At 51.3% G+C, this 16,216-nt stretch overlaps 2 protein-coding genes across 2 annotated transcripts; one reads left to right on the top strand and one right to left on the bottom strand.

The window, feature by feature from the left end:
- Positions 1–1,544: 1,544 nt before the first annotated feature.
- Positions 1,545–5,296, top strand: Plp2 (proteolipid protein 2). The gene is made up of 5 exons (XM_036175352.1): positions 1,545–1,790; positions 3,198–3,350; positions 3,455–3,550; positions 4,030–4,120; positions 4,708–5,296. Exons 1-5 carry the CDS (start codon positions 1,695–1,697, stop codon positions 4,725–4,727), a joined length of 456 nt encoding a protein of 151 aa, XP_036031245.1. The 5' UTR covers positions 1,545–1,694; the 3' UTR covers positions 4,728–5,296.
- On the bottom strand, positions 5,043–15,939 carry Prickle3 (prickle planar cell polarity protein 3). The gene is made up of 9 exons (XM_036175351.1): positions 15,480–15,939; positions 14,261–14,346; positions 13,230–13,413; positions 9,722–9,835; positions 9,129–9,266; positions 8,015–8,218; positions 7,736–7,922; positions 6,654–6,941; positions 5,043–6,120 (listed from the first exon to the last, which is right to left on the bottom strand). The coding sequence occupies exons 1-9, from the start codon at positions 15,651–15,653 to the stop codon at positions 5,522–5,524; spliced, it is 1,974 nt and encodes a 657-aa protein (XP_036031244.1). The 5' UTR covers positions 15,654–15,939; the 3' UTR covers positions 5,043–5,521.
- Positions 15,940–16,216: the final 277 nt, after the last annotated feature.

Raw genomic sequence — 16,216 nt, 5'->3', positions numbered from 1 at the left:
GTACAAAGGCCAGAGGCAGCTAAATTTGTCATGTTCTACAAGTGCAGGTATTTACCACTGCTTGAATGCATGCACTCAACACTGAGAAAAATGTTTCAACCTTTCCATTACTCAGTCACTCCTCCAACAATGGCAATTGTAAAAGGGATCTCCTTCCTTTGAAAGGGATCTATGTTTGGGGTGGGGGCAGGCAGGGCCTTAGATTGAATTCGGGCCTTCCAATGATTTCTTTACACTTGAGATGAGTATAAAACCAATGCCCAAAAACACTGTGTGTGTGTGTGTGTGTGTGTGTGTGTGTGTGTGTGTCCTGATTTCGAGTAACCAGGCGCATGTGTCAGAGTTAGACACTAAGATGGCTAGAAGAAATTAGCTGCTCAGGAGCACAGTGCAAAATGTCAACTTTCTTACCCCAAATTGCATTCCAAGAACCATCCCCTTACCTTGCCCAGCTCTCAGCAAAAATGTGTACTTTCCCCATTCTTCACCAAAGCTGGCTTGGCCTCTCTTCTCAGAACCAGAAAGCTGAGGTCCAGCACACAGGCTGAAGATTTCCCTGGAATTGCACAGCACAGAGTAAGCCACTGGCTCCCTAGGCTCTAGGCATATTATTGACGTTCACTACTCTTCACCAGGTGATCACCGACCGGGGCCTGTTCCCACCCAGTCTTTGCAGCACTATTGACACATTTCACATCACACTATCCTTTTATATATAACCAAAGCCTGCCAAACTCGGGAAACCTACTGCACCCTCCCCACCCCAGCTAGGTATCATTTGACTACAGCATGTGACCTGACCTAATCAGGAACAATTTTCAATATTTCCTCATCTCACTTATTGTGAACATTTACGCCATTTCTTGAGGTAATTAACTTTTAATACCCCAGATCCTGCAAAGAGTCTTAGGTAATATACTAAGTGGTTCTCACCTTTCCTAATGCTGTGACCCTTTAATGTGGTGACCCCCAACCGTAAGATTATTTTCATTGTTATTTCATAGCTGTAATTTTGCTACCGTTGTGAATCCTAAAGGAAATATCTGCGTTTTCTGGTGGTCTGTAGCAACCCCTGTGAAAGGGTCGGTGGAAGCAAACGGGTCGCGACCCACAGGTTGAGAACCATTGCTATAGATGCAAACGGGGAAACCTTCTAAAATTCAAAGCACTCCGAATTCGGGAAACATACCTAGTCTCGAGAATTTCGGGTTTAACCAGGGCCTCGGCTGTGTGTGCGTGTGTGTGTGTGTGTGTGTGTGTGTGTGTGTGTGTTTTCAGCCAAGGAAACTGAGTCACTCTATTGCTTGTTGGCCTTTTGGCTAAGATCAAATGGAGGAAGTCAGATTCGCTCGGTTCGGAGTGGAAGTAGCCCGTTTGCATTATTTGAAAAGTTAAGGGTCTCTCTCTATTCTTGCACCTGGTATCTGGAGCTGCCAGACACCTCGAAGATGGAGGTGTGCACAGGACCCGTACTGTCTTGGCCGGAGGGCAAAGGGGGCTTCCGGGGCGGCAGCCACCTGGCCCGGCCCCCTCCGGCCCCGCCCGCTTCAGCTAGGCGCGGTGATTCATTCCCTCCTTTGCCCGGGGGCCCTCTTCCCGGCCAGACGGCGGGACAAACGGTTGGGTGTGCAGCAATCTCGAACTCGTGAGCCAGAAAACAGAGCTTCTGCGTCCCAGCGACTCCAGCACACACCATGGCGGACTCTGAGCGCCTCTCAGCCCCTGGCTGCTGGTTAGCCTGTACCAGCTTCTCTCGCACCAAAAAGGGAATTTTCCTGTTTGCTGAGATTGTGAGTGTTCTGGGACCGGAGGGTGGGCAGAGGCCGAGTGTGCAGGCTGGACCTCTCGGTCCAAGACTGTTCGGGTTGAGGCAGGCACGTGGCCAGGCTGATTGGCAGTGGGGTGCAGGTGGGTGAGTTCGTGGAGGAGGATCGAAGCCAAGGTACAGGGGGTTCGGTGGGGCATGGGCGAAGTACTGGAGAGCTGGTGGTGCACTGGTGAGGCGATGAGTCTATAACTTATATTGGGGGCTCGGTGTGGGGGGGCGTAGACTCATAGTGGACACAGAGAAGGGGTTCTGGGGAGTGGATGTCTCTCGTGGCAGGGCGTGGCCGGCCTGGGCACTGGCTGGCGGGCTGGCAACGCGCCCAAAGGCGGGGCCTGTTGGGGTGGGGTAGAGCTAGTCCCCTAGGGTAGGGCGCTCCACCCTTCGCCAGTTCTCCCTTGCCAGTTTGGGACTGGATGAGAGGTCCTTAGCTCTTTGGATGGTTATAGGGAACTTTAGTTTTCCATCCCCCTCGAAGTGGACACTGCCTTATAAAAGAGGTGCGGCGCCTTTAACGGAGCCCTGCCCTTCTAGTGTCAGTCTCACCCCTGCCCAAAGGGGTTGCCTGGGGAACCGCACGTCCCTCCCCTAAAGGCATGGACGCTGGCGCCACCAGCGCTCACAAAACACCTGGCAGAGCCACTCCCCTCAGGGAAAGGGGAACCGAAGCGCATAATTCTGCTCCCTCCTTACTGGGTGACCCTGGGCAAGCCACTTAACCTCCCTATGACTCAAATTTCTCATGTGTAAAATAGAATAGTAGCTAGCTCATTAGATTGTTGTGATGATTAAGTGAAATAAGACATGGAAAACTAAGACAATGCTTGGAGAACACAGAGCATGCGAGAGGGGTTTAGCAATTATTGTGTGTCAGTTTCTCACTCCGGGTAGTTCTTTGAGCAAGGGTATTTTTTCTTTCCTTCCCACCCCCAACTCTGTCTGCTGAGTGGGCAGAACCTAGGACTTCGCACATGTTAGGCAAATGCTCGGCCACAGAGCACATCACCAGTCTTGGGAAGTGGATTTCACTTTTTTTCCCTGATGGACATTTGAGTTTGAGATCTTTTCTTTTCTTTTCTCTTTCTTTCTCTCTCTCTCTCTCTCTCTCCCTTTCTCCCTCTCTCCCTCTCTCTCTCTCTTTCATTTTTCGAGACAAGCTTTCTCTGTGCAGTTTTGGAGCCTGTACTAGAACTTGATCTGTAGACCAGGCGGGCCTCGAACTCACAGTGCTGGGATTAAAGGCGTGCGCCGCCGCCGCCGCTGCCGCCGCCCCACCACCACCACCACCACCACCGGCTCCTGAGATGCCGCTTTTTAAATTTAAACCGTTCCTCTTAACCCACGGCTGATTGCGGTCCTCTGTCCCCCTTAGGTACTGTGCCTGGTGATTTTAATTTGCTTCAGTGCTTCGACGTCAGCATACTCGTCCCTGTCAGTGATTGAGATGATCATTGCTGCTGTCCTATTTGTCTTCTACATGTGTGACCTGCACTCCAAGATCTCCTTCATCAACTGGCCGTGGACTGTGAGAAAGGGGCCAGCACTGCAGAGGGTGGCCAGGGGAGTTGGGAAGGTGGAATGGTCTGGAGAAGTCTGGGCGCTGAAATCACCGTCTTTCCCCATCCACAGGACTTCTTCAGAGCCCTCATAGCGGCCATCCTCTACCTGATCACCTCCATTGTTGTCCTTGTAGAAGGAAAAGGCAGCTCCAAAATTGCCGCTGGGGTAAGGGCCCAAGATGCAGGTCCCAAGACAGGAAGGAGGTTTGAGGATCTGGGGGATCCTGCAGGAGTGTATGAGCCACACCAGGCCAAAGTTGCTATCAGGACTTGCCGCAAAGTCTGGCCCCAGACTTTGATTTTATCTGCCAAGATCATTTGCTATAAAACACTGTCCCATGTCTACACAGAGACCTTTGTCAACATGCTAGGGTACCATCTGCTAGAACTTTGCCTCAAATGTAGTATGAAGCATGCCCTCTACGTATGAGCCAATGGGGGTGGCTGACCTGTGCTGAGAGGTAACTGGGGAGATGGCGGGGTAGTATGCATTCAGACTCCTGGCCTTTCTTTCCCTGAGGTCCCCTGGTTTCCTAGCATAAGGCTGGATGGTCATTGTGTCACATAGGCTGGTCCCTGGAGGTGGATACAAGAGCCTGAGTAGGTACACCCTCTAATCCAGTCCCCTCACTCCTGTTTTCTCAGGTACTGGGCATATTTGCTACATTGCTCTTTGGCTGTGATGCCTACTTTACCTTCCCTCTAAAGCAGCAAAGACATACGGCAGCTCCTACTGGTAAGAGAGAGAGAGAGAGAGAGAGAGAGAGAGAGAGAGAGAGAGAGAGAGTGTGTGTGTGTGTGTGTGTGTGTGTGTGTACCTATGCGAGTGTGTGCACACATGTGCATGCATACTGAGAGCAGAAAAAAAAGGGACAGGTGTGGTGACAAATGTCTATCAACCCAGCACTCGGGAGGCAGAGGCAGGTGGATCTCTGTGAGTTCCAGGATGGCCAGGGCTACATAGTGAGACCGTGTCTCAAAAATTTAAAAGAGGCCAGCTGGGTGGTTGGGGCGCATGCCTTTAATCCCAGCACTCGGGAGGCAGAGCCAGGCGGATCTCTGTGAGTTCGAGGCCAGCCTGGTCTACAGAGTGAGTTACAGGAAAGGCGTAAAGCTACACAGAGAAACCCTGTCTCGAAAAGCCAAAAAATAAAACAAACAAACAACTTAAAAGAGGAAAAAAAAAAAAGAAGGAAAAGGACCTCTCAGGGAAGTGTCTGATGGCCAAATCTGTCCTGTACTGATGTGCAGTACATAGCCTGTGTGTGAGCATTCCTGTCGGTAAAGGCAGATCTAGCAATTGCTTTCTTTCTCCTCTCACAGACCCCACAGACGGCCCGTGATGCTCAGTCGCCTGTCTCTGCTACCTGCCAATAGCTCCTCCATCAAAAACTTCCTCTTGCCAGATGTGGTGGTCCGTGCCTTTAATCCCAGCACTCAGGAGGCAGAGACACGTGGATCTCTGTGAGTTCGAGGCCAGCCAGAGCTACACAGTGAGACCTTGTTTCAAAAAAAAAAAAAAATACCTCCTCCTGTTTCCACAACACTCCCAGCCAATTCTCGTCCCTCCCGAAAGTGCTTATGGTACAGGAGATTGAACCTAGAGCCATCTGAAAACTAGGCAGGCACTCTCTGCTGAGCTACATCCCCTGTAAAAGTGCCTTTGATGGGAAAATTTTGTCTTCTAGCCTGCCAATCAGTCCTCCTGGGTGTGGGCACCTTTATGAGTGTGCCTAGGTGTCCGTGCCCCCCGCCCCTTGCTCTGCAGTACCAGCAGCTGACTTGAGTTCTGCTTGAACCATTCCCCCACATAAGCTACAAGATGACCGACCCACTACAAATGACCTTTTCTCTCTGTGGGGTGAGCTGTGAAGGGCTAAATAAATAATAAACAGGTTGTTAAAATCTATAATGAATAAGTTAATTTTTTGATCAAATGTACGTTAGCATTAGGAGGAGGGAAACTGAGGTAAAGCCATTGGAGCAAGGAAGCCAGGCCTGTTTTTTTTTTTTTTTTAAAAACAACGATTGCATTGTTGCACTAATACAAACAGAGGGTGGAAAGGGGGCCATGACTTAGTTTAGGGGAATCATCGGTTACACTGGATAGTAGAGTCCCTTCTAAAGTTGCCTGCCTTCAAGCCACGATGCAGTTCTTATCTCGGGTCTGGCGAGGCATCACTGGGTGAGACACCTGTGGTGGGTTTGGGGAGTTAAAGGTTTCAGTTGTAGTGTCCTGAGTGGTCCTGGACCTGGACAGGTGAGGAGGCAGCGGGATACGTTCCCCTAGGAAGAAGCCATCATCCTCAGAGGACTCTGAACTGGGGCTAGAGGGGGAGCTGGAACAAGATCCTGAATCCGAACCCGATCCCACGTTACATCGATGGTGGCCATGTCTGCCAGGATGGTGGTGGTGATGGTGGTGGCTCCCGCGGCGCCGGCGCCGACGCCGGCGGTGGCGGCAGCTGGGGGCCCTGGGTGGGGGACTTCGTGGCCTGCGGCGCTGGGCTGGGGGTGCACTCAGGGTCCGTCGTGGACCTCCCTCAGACACCAAAGGGTCGCGAAAGCTGACACGAGGGGTGCTCTGGCGACCAAAGGCATTATCATCTGGGTGCAGGGCAGGATGTCCGGGTGTTTCTGTGGGTGGCTCAGGAGCACTGCGGAGCCCCAACTCAGGCATAGAGTGGCGGTGGGGGGCCCCTCTCAGAAAGCGGGGGGTCTCGTCTGGGCCTGCAGCTATAAAAAGAAAGATGGAAGACTCGGTATTTGCCTGCTCTATCTGGCCTTTACCTGAGGGAAGACTTGGGAATGCCTTCTACTGGGACTGGGAAGTGGAGCAGGGGTCAGAGATGGGGTACCCCGAAGTCTGACTGTTGGTGCAGGCTTTAGGTGGAGAGAAGGGTAGGAAGTAGATTAGCATGAGTAGGGAAGGTTTGCTGTATAGGTTGTGGTCTGGGAATGGGGTGGATTGGCCAGAAGGGAACATAATCAAAGGCTGGAGTAGGTTTGGTTTGAGATAGAATGGAGGGGTAGCCTGGGTGCAGTGGGTGGAGGGTGACCAGTTGGAGGAAGTGAGGGAAGTACTTAGGCTCAAGATGGGACCAGTTTAGGTGTCCTATGGCCTCTGTGCAGGTGCAGGGCAGACCCAGGGTTCAGCAGGCTAGAGACTAGGCCTGAAATGGCCTGAAATGGAGCCGAGAAGGAGGATGGGCCCAGCTATTTGGGAGCCAGAATGCTTCAGGCAAGGCTGGGGGAAAGGCAGGGCTCACCAGGCTCTGCTTTGGTGCAGGTGCCTTTGCTGGCTGTCTCAGATGTCCCCTCGGCAGCCGGGGAAGCTGTGAGCGGTGCAGTGACTGTGCCGGCGCTCCAGCTGCGGCGGCCAGGTCCCGGAGCAGTGGTCTCAGCCCCGAGGCTGCAGGCTCGGGAACAGAAGATAAGGCCACGGCGTGGCAGGAACGGGCGGCCCAGCAGGGCTCGACCGCACCGGCTACAGCAGAAGCAGCGATCTGAAGCGTGCCAGTGTTGGCCCTCATAAGCCATCTGGCCTTGGTCCAGGCCTGTGGGGACCAACAGGAGGAGGAAAACTGAGGCAGCATCCCTCTAGGGTGGGATCATAGGAAGAGGTGGGGTATTTGAGGTAGGGTACCCTGATTTTCTTCCCCACTCCCAGAAGGGGCCCTTTCTCTGGAGAAAGCAGATAATGTGAGATTTGACCCTCATCTGTCTTATTTCTTGGAGAGGTGCTGGCAATGGTGCCCTCTCCTCTTTCTTTCCTGGGATGCACATTTAAAGAGCACAAGATGGGCACTGAGCTCTAATATGTGGGCATTAGGGGTTCCAGTCAGGTTCAGGTTGAAGGCAAACGGAAGGCTGGACCTGAAAAGAGGCATGCACAGTGGGGGCAGGCCTTAGGTAAGCCTGGCTTTGGTGGGAAATAAGCCAGTTTTAGGAGGTAGGGTGTCCTAGAGTGCAAGACTTAAGGTAGGATGAGGGAGGAGAGTGGGAAAGAATAGAGCGCAGCTCTGGGCAGTAAAGGCTTCATTTTTGAGTGCTGAAATGAGAGCCTGCTCTGCAGGTGGATTTAGGTGTGTAGTGGGGGACTGATGTGTGGGTGGAATTTACAAAGCATGCCATATGGGGTGAGGAGTATAGATCAGTGGCAGAAAATCTGTTGAGGACGTTGGAGGCCCTGGCCCTGAGTCCCATCTCCAGCACCAAAGGAAGGGAAGGGAGGGTAAGAGGGAAGAGAAGGAGGGGGAAGAGGAGGGGGGAGAGAGAGACAAAGAAGGAGAAAGCGAGTGGGCCTAGCTGTTCATACACCCATCTGTCCTGTCCCATCGTGTTCACCCACCGATGTGTTCCCCACAGCCATCACAGTACTCCGCGTGGCGAGCTTCATAGCAGGTGCAGCAGTGGGGGCGGCTCTGGCGCATGACATAGCGTTGCCCTCCTAATGAAGCCTCACACTCGAAACAGCAGAAGTGACCCATGTGCCAGTGCCGGCCCTCGGCCTCTGTACATTCAGGGGAGAAGATGATCTGCAGGGCATAGATCACCCGGGCCGGTCAGAAGAGCTTGCTTCTGCCTCTGTCCACCCTCCATTCCCACCTCTGGCCAGGGAGGCACAAACCTCATCACATGCTTGGCAGCGAGGGCGCAAGCATTCGGCATGGTGGCGCCCACAGTAGACCTTGCCAGCATGGTAGAAGTAGATGAGGTCAACCAGCAGTTCCTGGCATGTGGTGCACACAAAGCACTGAGGGTGCCAACAGGCACCAAGGCCTGCTCGACTGGCAAATACTGCAATGTCCCCACCTCCGATCTGCTTTCCACACTGCCAAATAACAGACAGTACCACAGTCACCAAGAGAGTCAGAGGGATGGGGTCAGCCAAGCATGGGACAACTTGAACCTCTCCCATTGTGAACTGAGTATATTTTTTTTTTGACAAGGTCTCATGTAGCCCAGGCTGGCTCTGAATTTAATATACAGCTGTAGCTGGCCTTGAACTCTTGATTCTCCAGTAACTAGTACCACCTATGGGATAAATTTGAGATAGTTCTCACTCACAAGGAGGAGGGGGACACATAAGAGACTGACTCTGCTCACGGAAAAACCATAAAGATAGGCCGTAACTATCATGGTGGCCTTACAGGCAACCGTTCCACTAGGTAGTTGGGGAAATCTTAAGTGGGGTCCAGAGGAGGTCTCAGCCAATGGACCTCACCAAATAGTCCCACCCACCAGAGATGGCCTTGGAGACAAATTCCACCAACTGTGGAGGGCTCTATCTCAGGATTCAGACTCTACCACTATACATCAGTTTATTATTTGTTGTTATTAGTTTGCATTGTTGGGGATGGGCTTATAAGTCAGTTCTTTGTTTTGAGACGGGGTCTTACTATGTAGCCTGGGCTGCCCTTGAACTTTCAACAATCCTTCTGCCACAGCCTCCCAAATGTTGAGATTACAGGTGTGAGCCTCCATGTCCAGCTATGTGGGTCAGATCTTAATAACAAGTCCTGATCACAAGAAGACCAAAGAGACAGTCCCTGCTCCATGCCCTCTGCATGGAGGAGAGGAAACCACAGAAATATACATCAAGGCCTTCTTAGAGACAACTTGGCCCCAACAGTGGTGTCTAGGGGACAGGTTCTATTCATCAAAGGGCTCTAGAGGTGCCCCACTGGGTGTTAAGTAGTAGGCCTCAGGGCCTTCACTTGCTGAGGCCCTCTATAGCTCACCTCCTCGCAGATAGCCCCAGTAATGGTCACTGGGAAGATTCGAACAGTACCCCGTCCCAGATTCTCCCGCTTCCGCTGCTGGCTGAAGGCTCTCAACTCTTTCTTCTCCTCCTCTTCCAGGGCCGTGCAGTACTGTGCCTGGGGAAAGGAGGAGTCTTCTAGACTTCATCCATGCTCATAGAGTTGACTTCTAGGCCATTTTATATATATATGGTGCCACCTATTGGAAATACCCAGTCCTCACCTCTTCTCTCAAGGCTTAGCTATGTTTGGTCAAGGAATGTCCCCTTCTGGCTCCTGCTTCCCCAGACCTTTCACTTCAGCTCAGCTCACCTTTTGTTTGTTTGTTTGTTTTTTCCCAAGACAGGCTTTCTCTGTGTAGTTTTGGAGCCTGTCCTGGAACTCACTCTGTAGCCCAGGCTGGCTTCGAACTCAGAGATCCGCCTGGCTCTGCTTCCTGAGTGCTGGGATTAAAGGCGTGCGCCACCACCGCCCGGCTTCAGTTCACCTTTTCTTAGCTGGCCCTGTCCATTTCTTTCCAGTCACCCCGAATTTGCCCAGGCTGTACCCCACTCTTGGCCTTCTTCACTCACCTCGCTGTCATGCGGAGGCAGCTGGTGCAGCAGCTGCTTTATCCTGTATTTCTCCCCAGGACTGTTGACATAGGGGACCTTGTCCTCTGGGAGGCAGCTGAAAAACTGGTAAACCTGGGAGGACATGGAAGGGTGAGAGAAGAAAACAATTACAGTTAGGGGTGATCCAGGATACAGTGTGTCACACGTCCCTGGTTCTATGGGAAAATTAAATCACCTGAAGGGCACTTCTCCTGATGCTATCCTCTTTCCCAAAGCCCCAGAATGGTTGAAATGACCTACAGAGCAAACCTCCAAGCCCCGCTTCCTTCTTCCCTTTATAGTAAAACTTCTCAAGGCTTGTGAGCATTCCCAGGCAGTCCACTTCCTCTGCTCCCATTGTATCTTGGGCCCTCTCCAGCCAGGCTTCTGGCCCTGCCCACCCGCAAAGCTATTAAGGTCACTGGGGACGTCTGCATTGTAAAAACCATTGTTCAAGTCTTAGTCCTCATTGGTCAGTAGTTCAGGCCCCAGCTGATTACTCTCTCTTCCTGCAAACAGTTTCTTCCTTTGGCCTCCAGAATACCACATAGCCCTGGTTTCCTGCCTTCCTCCTTGCTTGTTCGTCTCATCTTTTAAATTGTTCCGCAACTCGTCAACCCCTGAATATGGGATGGTTATGGGGCCTAGTCTTTGGTCCTTCTTAGAAACTGCATGCACCTTCATGGCTGTGACTTCCATCTGTTGGCTAAGGTGTCACGCATTGCAGCCCTGTGACCTCTCCCCAAGTCCTAGGTACTTTGCCTATCTAACTAGCACCACCAACTGTGACTCAAACATTCTCAGATTGTCTTTCTTTTCTCTCTTCTTCCCTTCCCTTCCATTTTCTCTTTGAGATGAGGGTCGCCATATGTAGTTCTTGCTGGTTTGGACCTTGCTATTTAGATCAGGCTGGCCTCAGCTTCCCGAGAGCTGAGAATACAGGCATGCACTACCATGCCTGGTTTGTCTTGACTTTTTTCATGCTACTTAATTCATCCATTCATCTTTAAGGTAATCTTTCACTCTTTGCTCCTCTCTCTCCCTGACCATTACTGAATATCTCTCTCTATACACACATGTATCATATACATATCTAAATAGGTGGATACTGAGACATGGTCCCACTCTGTAGCCCTAGCTGGCCTGGAACTTGATATGGTCTTGAACTCACAGAGATCTACCTGCCTCAGCACCCTGAGTGCTGGGACTAAAGGCCTGTGCCTGGCTTGCAATTTCTTTTCTTTTCTTTTCTTTTCTTTTCTTTTCTTTTCTTTTCTTTTCTTTTCTTTTCTTTTCTTTTTCTTTTCTTTTCTTTTCTTTTCTTTCTTTTCTTTTCCCTAGACAGGGTTTCTCTGCATAGTTCTGGCTGTCCTGGAACTCACTCTGTAGACCAGTCTGGCCATGAACTCAAAGATCCGCCTGCCTCTGCCTTGCTCAGTTTCTTTTCTTAAAGACTGGGGACTTGTTAAGTAGTCTAGCCTGGGCTGGGTCACATAGTGAGTTCCACACCTATCAAGGGGATACAAAGCCCTGTCTCAGAAAATCCTCCCCAAACAACAAAAGACAATGTATCCCAGAATTGAGGCTAGGAGGTATCACACACTCAGTGGTAGTGCACTAGCATGTGCAAAGGCCCAGTGTGTTATTCCTACCTCTGTATGTATTTCCAAACACAAGCCTTACTCAGCAGTCACCCAGACCATCGACACAGTTTCCTCCTCACTAGTCCTGTTTCCACCCTCACTGCTACAGGTTGTTATAGCAGCCATATACACTGTTACGAGCTAAGACAAGTCACTTCCCTCTTCTCACAACCCTCTTGAGCCTCTCCCCTCACCCCCAGTCCCTCTGACCTTTCCTGCAGCCACCCTGACTTCGCTCACTCTGCTCCTGCTGCACTGGTCTCTCCTCACATTCCCTCACACGGATGTGCCAAGCACATCCCGCCTCTGTGTTCACTACTCACTCTGCCTCGACTGTGCCAAGCTCAGATTTCTGCAACGCTCACGTCTTCACCTTCTTCAGGGCAGCTCAGACAGGGCTTGCCTGGACACTCTATTTATAGTCCTGGCCGCCCTCCCTCTCTTCCCCTCAACTTGCTTTTTTTATTCCCCAGCCCTTCTACCGCCTGACACGCAGTCATCCCTGCCCATGAGAGAGCTGCATATTTGAGGGTTTAACTAACCAAAGGTATTTTTAAAAGATCCATATGAACTGAACACCTACACACAGATTTTTTTCTTGTTGTTGTTATTTATTTATTTATTTATTTATTTTTTAAGGATGGGGTCTTATTATTAGCCCTGGATGGCCTGGTATTTTATACAGTCTTGAACTCGTGATAATCCTCCTACTTCTCCAGCCTCCCCAGTGCTGAGATTATAGGCATATATTACCACACCCAGCTTTTTTTCCCCTAACACTATCTTTTTTTTCTGGTTCTGGGCTTGATTCCAAGGCCTTGCACATGCTAGGCATATTCTTCACAACAGAGCTACAACCCCAGCTCATAAATAATGTAACTTCTTATAGCATTTACAGCATTATAATCTAGAGAAGATTTAAAGTATATGGGAAGATGTTTGTAGGTTCTATACAAATAGTATGTCATTTTACATAAGCCATAGGTTTACTATGCAAGTTTATGTAAGAGACAAGCATTTTTAGAATTTGGTATTCCTATGTAGGAAAATAAGTATCTGCATGCATGTGCATCTATGTGTATTTTAGTGCTGGTGTTGGAAGCCAGGGCCATACGCATGCTAGGACAAATGCTCTATCCCTGAACCATACCTCTAGCTTTTGTTTTATGGTTGCTTTCTTTTCTTTTTTCTTTTTTTCCCAGAGCTGAGGACCGAACCCAAGGCCTTGCGCTTGTTAGGCAAGCGCTCTACCACTGAGCTAAATCCCCAACCCCTGTTTTATGGTTTCTTTACTGTCCTCGGTGCCTAGACATGTCTGACATACAATAAATGCTCAGTAACAATTGAACGAATACATCAATGGCGATGTGATGAACAAAGAGCCAAGACAAAGTCTGGAGTAAAGGATAGACTAGAAATGGGGCTGGAGAGATGATTCAGCCATTAAAAGTGCTCTCTTGCTCATCCAGAGAACTGGAATTCAGTTCCCAGCACACACATGACAGCTGACAACCTCCTATAACTCCACTCCCAAGGGGTCTGTTACCCTCTTCTGGCCTCTTCAGGCACCCATACATACCTGGTGCATAAACATAAACACACACACACACACACACACACACACACACACACTTTCAAGAAAAGAAAAAAAATAAAAAGAAATGGAATAAAAAGTGAACAAGACCCAGAAGAACTGGTCCAGTGATCACTCAGAACAGAGAGACACTGATAGTTGGACCACACTCCAGCATTACTCCAGAAATAGGTTCGCACTCAAATCCATATGTGCTTGCATGTGTGTGCACCCGCTGGAGAGTGAGAGTGGGTGGCCAGCCTTTGGTCACCTGCTCTGGCTTAAGGCCAGGGGGTACCCAGGCATACTCCTCTGAGGCACAGCCTGAGTCGTCATCAGAAATGGAGTGGCGCTGGAAGTCTGAGATGAGCCGGCACATGATGCGTTCGAGGTCCACAGGCACCGTGTGCACTGCATGCTCCTCCCGCGGGCATTTGCAGTGTTGGCAGATCTTTCTGTGAGAGCCAGGATAGGAGTCAGTTACTAAGGAGTTGTCCACCCGGACCCCTAGGCAGCCCAGGTCCGGCAGAAGGGGCAGGACATGCAGATTAATACCAAAGGGCTCAGAGCTGGGATAGAGCTCTGTGTCTGGGACCAGGGCTGACAAGAGTTGGGGCTAAGCCAAGGTCTGACTCGGCTTGTGACCAGGCCATGGGACACTGACTGTGCCAGGCTCAGCTTCTGGATGATGACAAGTCTGGAACACAGGGGCCTAGAGGACTGGGGGTTGGGCTGTGATCCTGGGTGCAGGATATTAAGGGGTGGAGCTTCAGGGTCTGAAGGACATCACCTAACTGTTCCAGCTCTGGTACGTGGGTCAGATTCTCTGGACAACAGGGGCGGGACTCCGGGACTGAGACTGGTGTCACAAATCAAGGTGAAGGATTCTGTATCTTGTGGGGTAACTACCCCTGAAGGCCGGTCTTGTGTTGAGGCCCTGAATTTGTGTATAGGGGGAGTGGGAACACGACTGTGAGTCTGTGGGACTATGTGTTCTTAGACTTCGGGTGCAAGGCTCCGGTAGGAGAGAATACTGGGTCTAGGAGAAAAGTTCTGAGCCCAAGAAGGAGGCTGAGGGAGTCTGTGGAAAGGGCTAGAAGGTCCCTTTTGGGATGGGACTCAGACTTGGGAGAAGACTCTTTGGGGGGGCAGGGTTGTGGAACTCTCCTGGGAACAGGTCTCTTGGGAATGAGTCAAGGGGCGGGGCTCTGGAAGGGACTTTGAGGCTCCTTTCTCAACTCTGCTCTGTGGGCGGAGCTCAAGCCTTGGGGCGGGGCTCTGACAAAGGCTAGGGTCACTTACCTCCAGCCGTGCAGCAGGAAGCCTGGGCACTGTTCCCTGCAGGAATTGCAGGGCTGGCCATGAGCAGGGTCCTCTGCTTCAGGAGGCTGTAGTGGGTGGGGGCAGATGCAAGACGAAATAAGGTGCGGGAGTAGGGAGGGAGAAGTCGACGCCCGTTTCTCCACTCCCAGGCTCGCAACCGCAGGCTGGGGCCTGTCTCACTGGGGGCAGCGCTGGGCAGGCTGAGACCGAGCCTGGAGCGCGGGGGAGGAGGAAACAATCAAACCGGAGGCAGGGCAGCTGAGACCACTTTCCTGTACGTTCCTTTTTCAGGGAATTCTCCAGTCTGGGCTGGTCTGTCCCCTCTCTATTTCTCAGACAGGTCCATCAGAGAGAGTCCTCTCCCTATAAGAGAAGGGTCCCTAACATGGGCATTCCCTCTCAAGTCTCATTTTGACCCTTTCAACATCCAGTTCCACAAGGTAGGCGTCTGCGAACCCATCCTCCCCTGAGATCCCTCATGAACTCTGGGCAATGCCCTCCCCTAAGAAGTTCTGCTGCCCCTCCCCCAAACCCTGGTTCCATCTCTCCTACCTGAGGAACTGAGGAGTATCTATCTTTAGGACCACAGGATGTCCCTGTTCCATTCAGAAAGCCCCAGTCCAAGAAATCTTTGCCTTTACCCTTCATATATGAGGACTATTTTCTTCTTTAGTCCAGATTCCATCTTTCTTGGTTAGAGATCTCTCAAAGAAAGAGAGGAAATCCTCCTATCTAGGAAGTCAAAAGCTTCCAAACTCCGATGGAAGCCTGGAAATCTTATACTAAATCTTAGTTTATAGACTCTTGGTACTCACAAGTGAAGGACCGCCACTCCCTCATTTTACAGTCGCCCAATGTAAGCGGTTCCTTATTCACAAACTCAGGACGCCCTGCCCAACCTCAAATCCCAAGACTCTATTCTTTTCACCCTTAGGATTAATTCACAGGAAAGGGGGGTGCCCCCAGATTGCAGCGGGGATAAAAGTGTGAGATGTGTTAGGGAGTTGAGCCACCATATCTACACGTTTCTGCATCCCACAAGTGTGCTTCGGTCCCAGAGCCCAAGTCTAGGGAAAGCTGGAGAAGGGAATTTCCAGGCCCTCCTTGGGGCGCCTCCCCTCTGTCCGAGTGCCTTGCCCCCCTCGCCCGGGCCTCAGTTTACCCCTGACCCCCACCACTGCCCTTGAGCCCTGCTCACCGCACGCCCGGAGCGGCGCCTCCGGGACCCACGCGCGAACATGGCGCGCCTAGACAGAGTCAAGCTCAGCTGGGTCAGGCGGATGTAGTCCTCCGGGCGGCCAGGCCACGGCGCGTCCGGCCTGGCAGCGCTATTCCGTAAACTTGACTCCGGGGTGGGAGGAGCACGCCTCATAGGGCCCGCCCCCTGGCCTGTAGTGTCTAAGCCACCATGCGGGCCCCAATGGAAAGGTTAGTGAGCGCCTTGCTGGAAAGCCTGTAGTTGGAGTTCATCCCAGGGCTAGAGCCAGAGCAAGGTGTCAGGAAGCTGAACCTCCAGTGTCCCTCCGGTGCCACACGGCCTTTAGAGTTTGAAAGCTGGAAGCGGGCAAGGTTGGACATGGAGACATGATGGTATACTAGAGTGCTTGCTTGGACGAATAATGTCAATTTATCTTGAAAGCTTTGGGAGGCAAGGGTCAAAGCCATCTCTTGGTCCCTTCCCAGAGTCTTTTTTTCAGGATGAATGTTACAAGAATGGTTCCAACCTCATCTTCAGTCCTAGCTGGTGTTCTGTTGCTCTCATGGTCCTAGACCTATTCCATTTTCAGAACCAGACCTGAGGTTTATGTGGAAGAGACTGAAGTCACTGGCCAGGTTCCGAGGCCTGTTCCACATCTTTCCAAGGCATTCACATCCAACCACTGTGCCCAAGGATCCCAGCCCAAAGAAGTAGGTCTTAGAGTTCTCCTTCCTGCT

Source organism: Onychomys torridus, chromosome X, assembly GCF_903995425.1.
Source record: "Onychomys torridus chromosome X, mOncTor1.1, whole genome shotgun sequence".
Classification (NCBI taxonomy): domain Eukaryota; kingdom Metazoa; phylum Chordata; class Mammalia; order Rodentia; family Cricetidae; genus Onychomys; species Onychomys torridus.
Note: the sequence above shows the minus strand (reverse complement) of the source record. Positions and strands in the feature narration are given on the sequence as shown.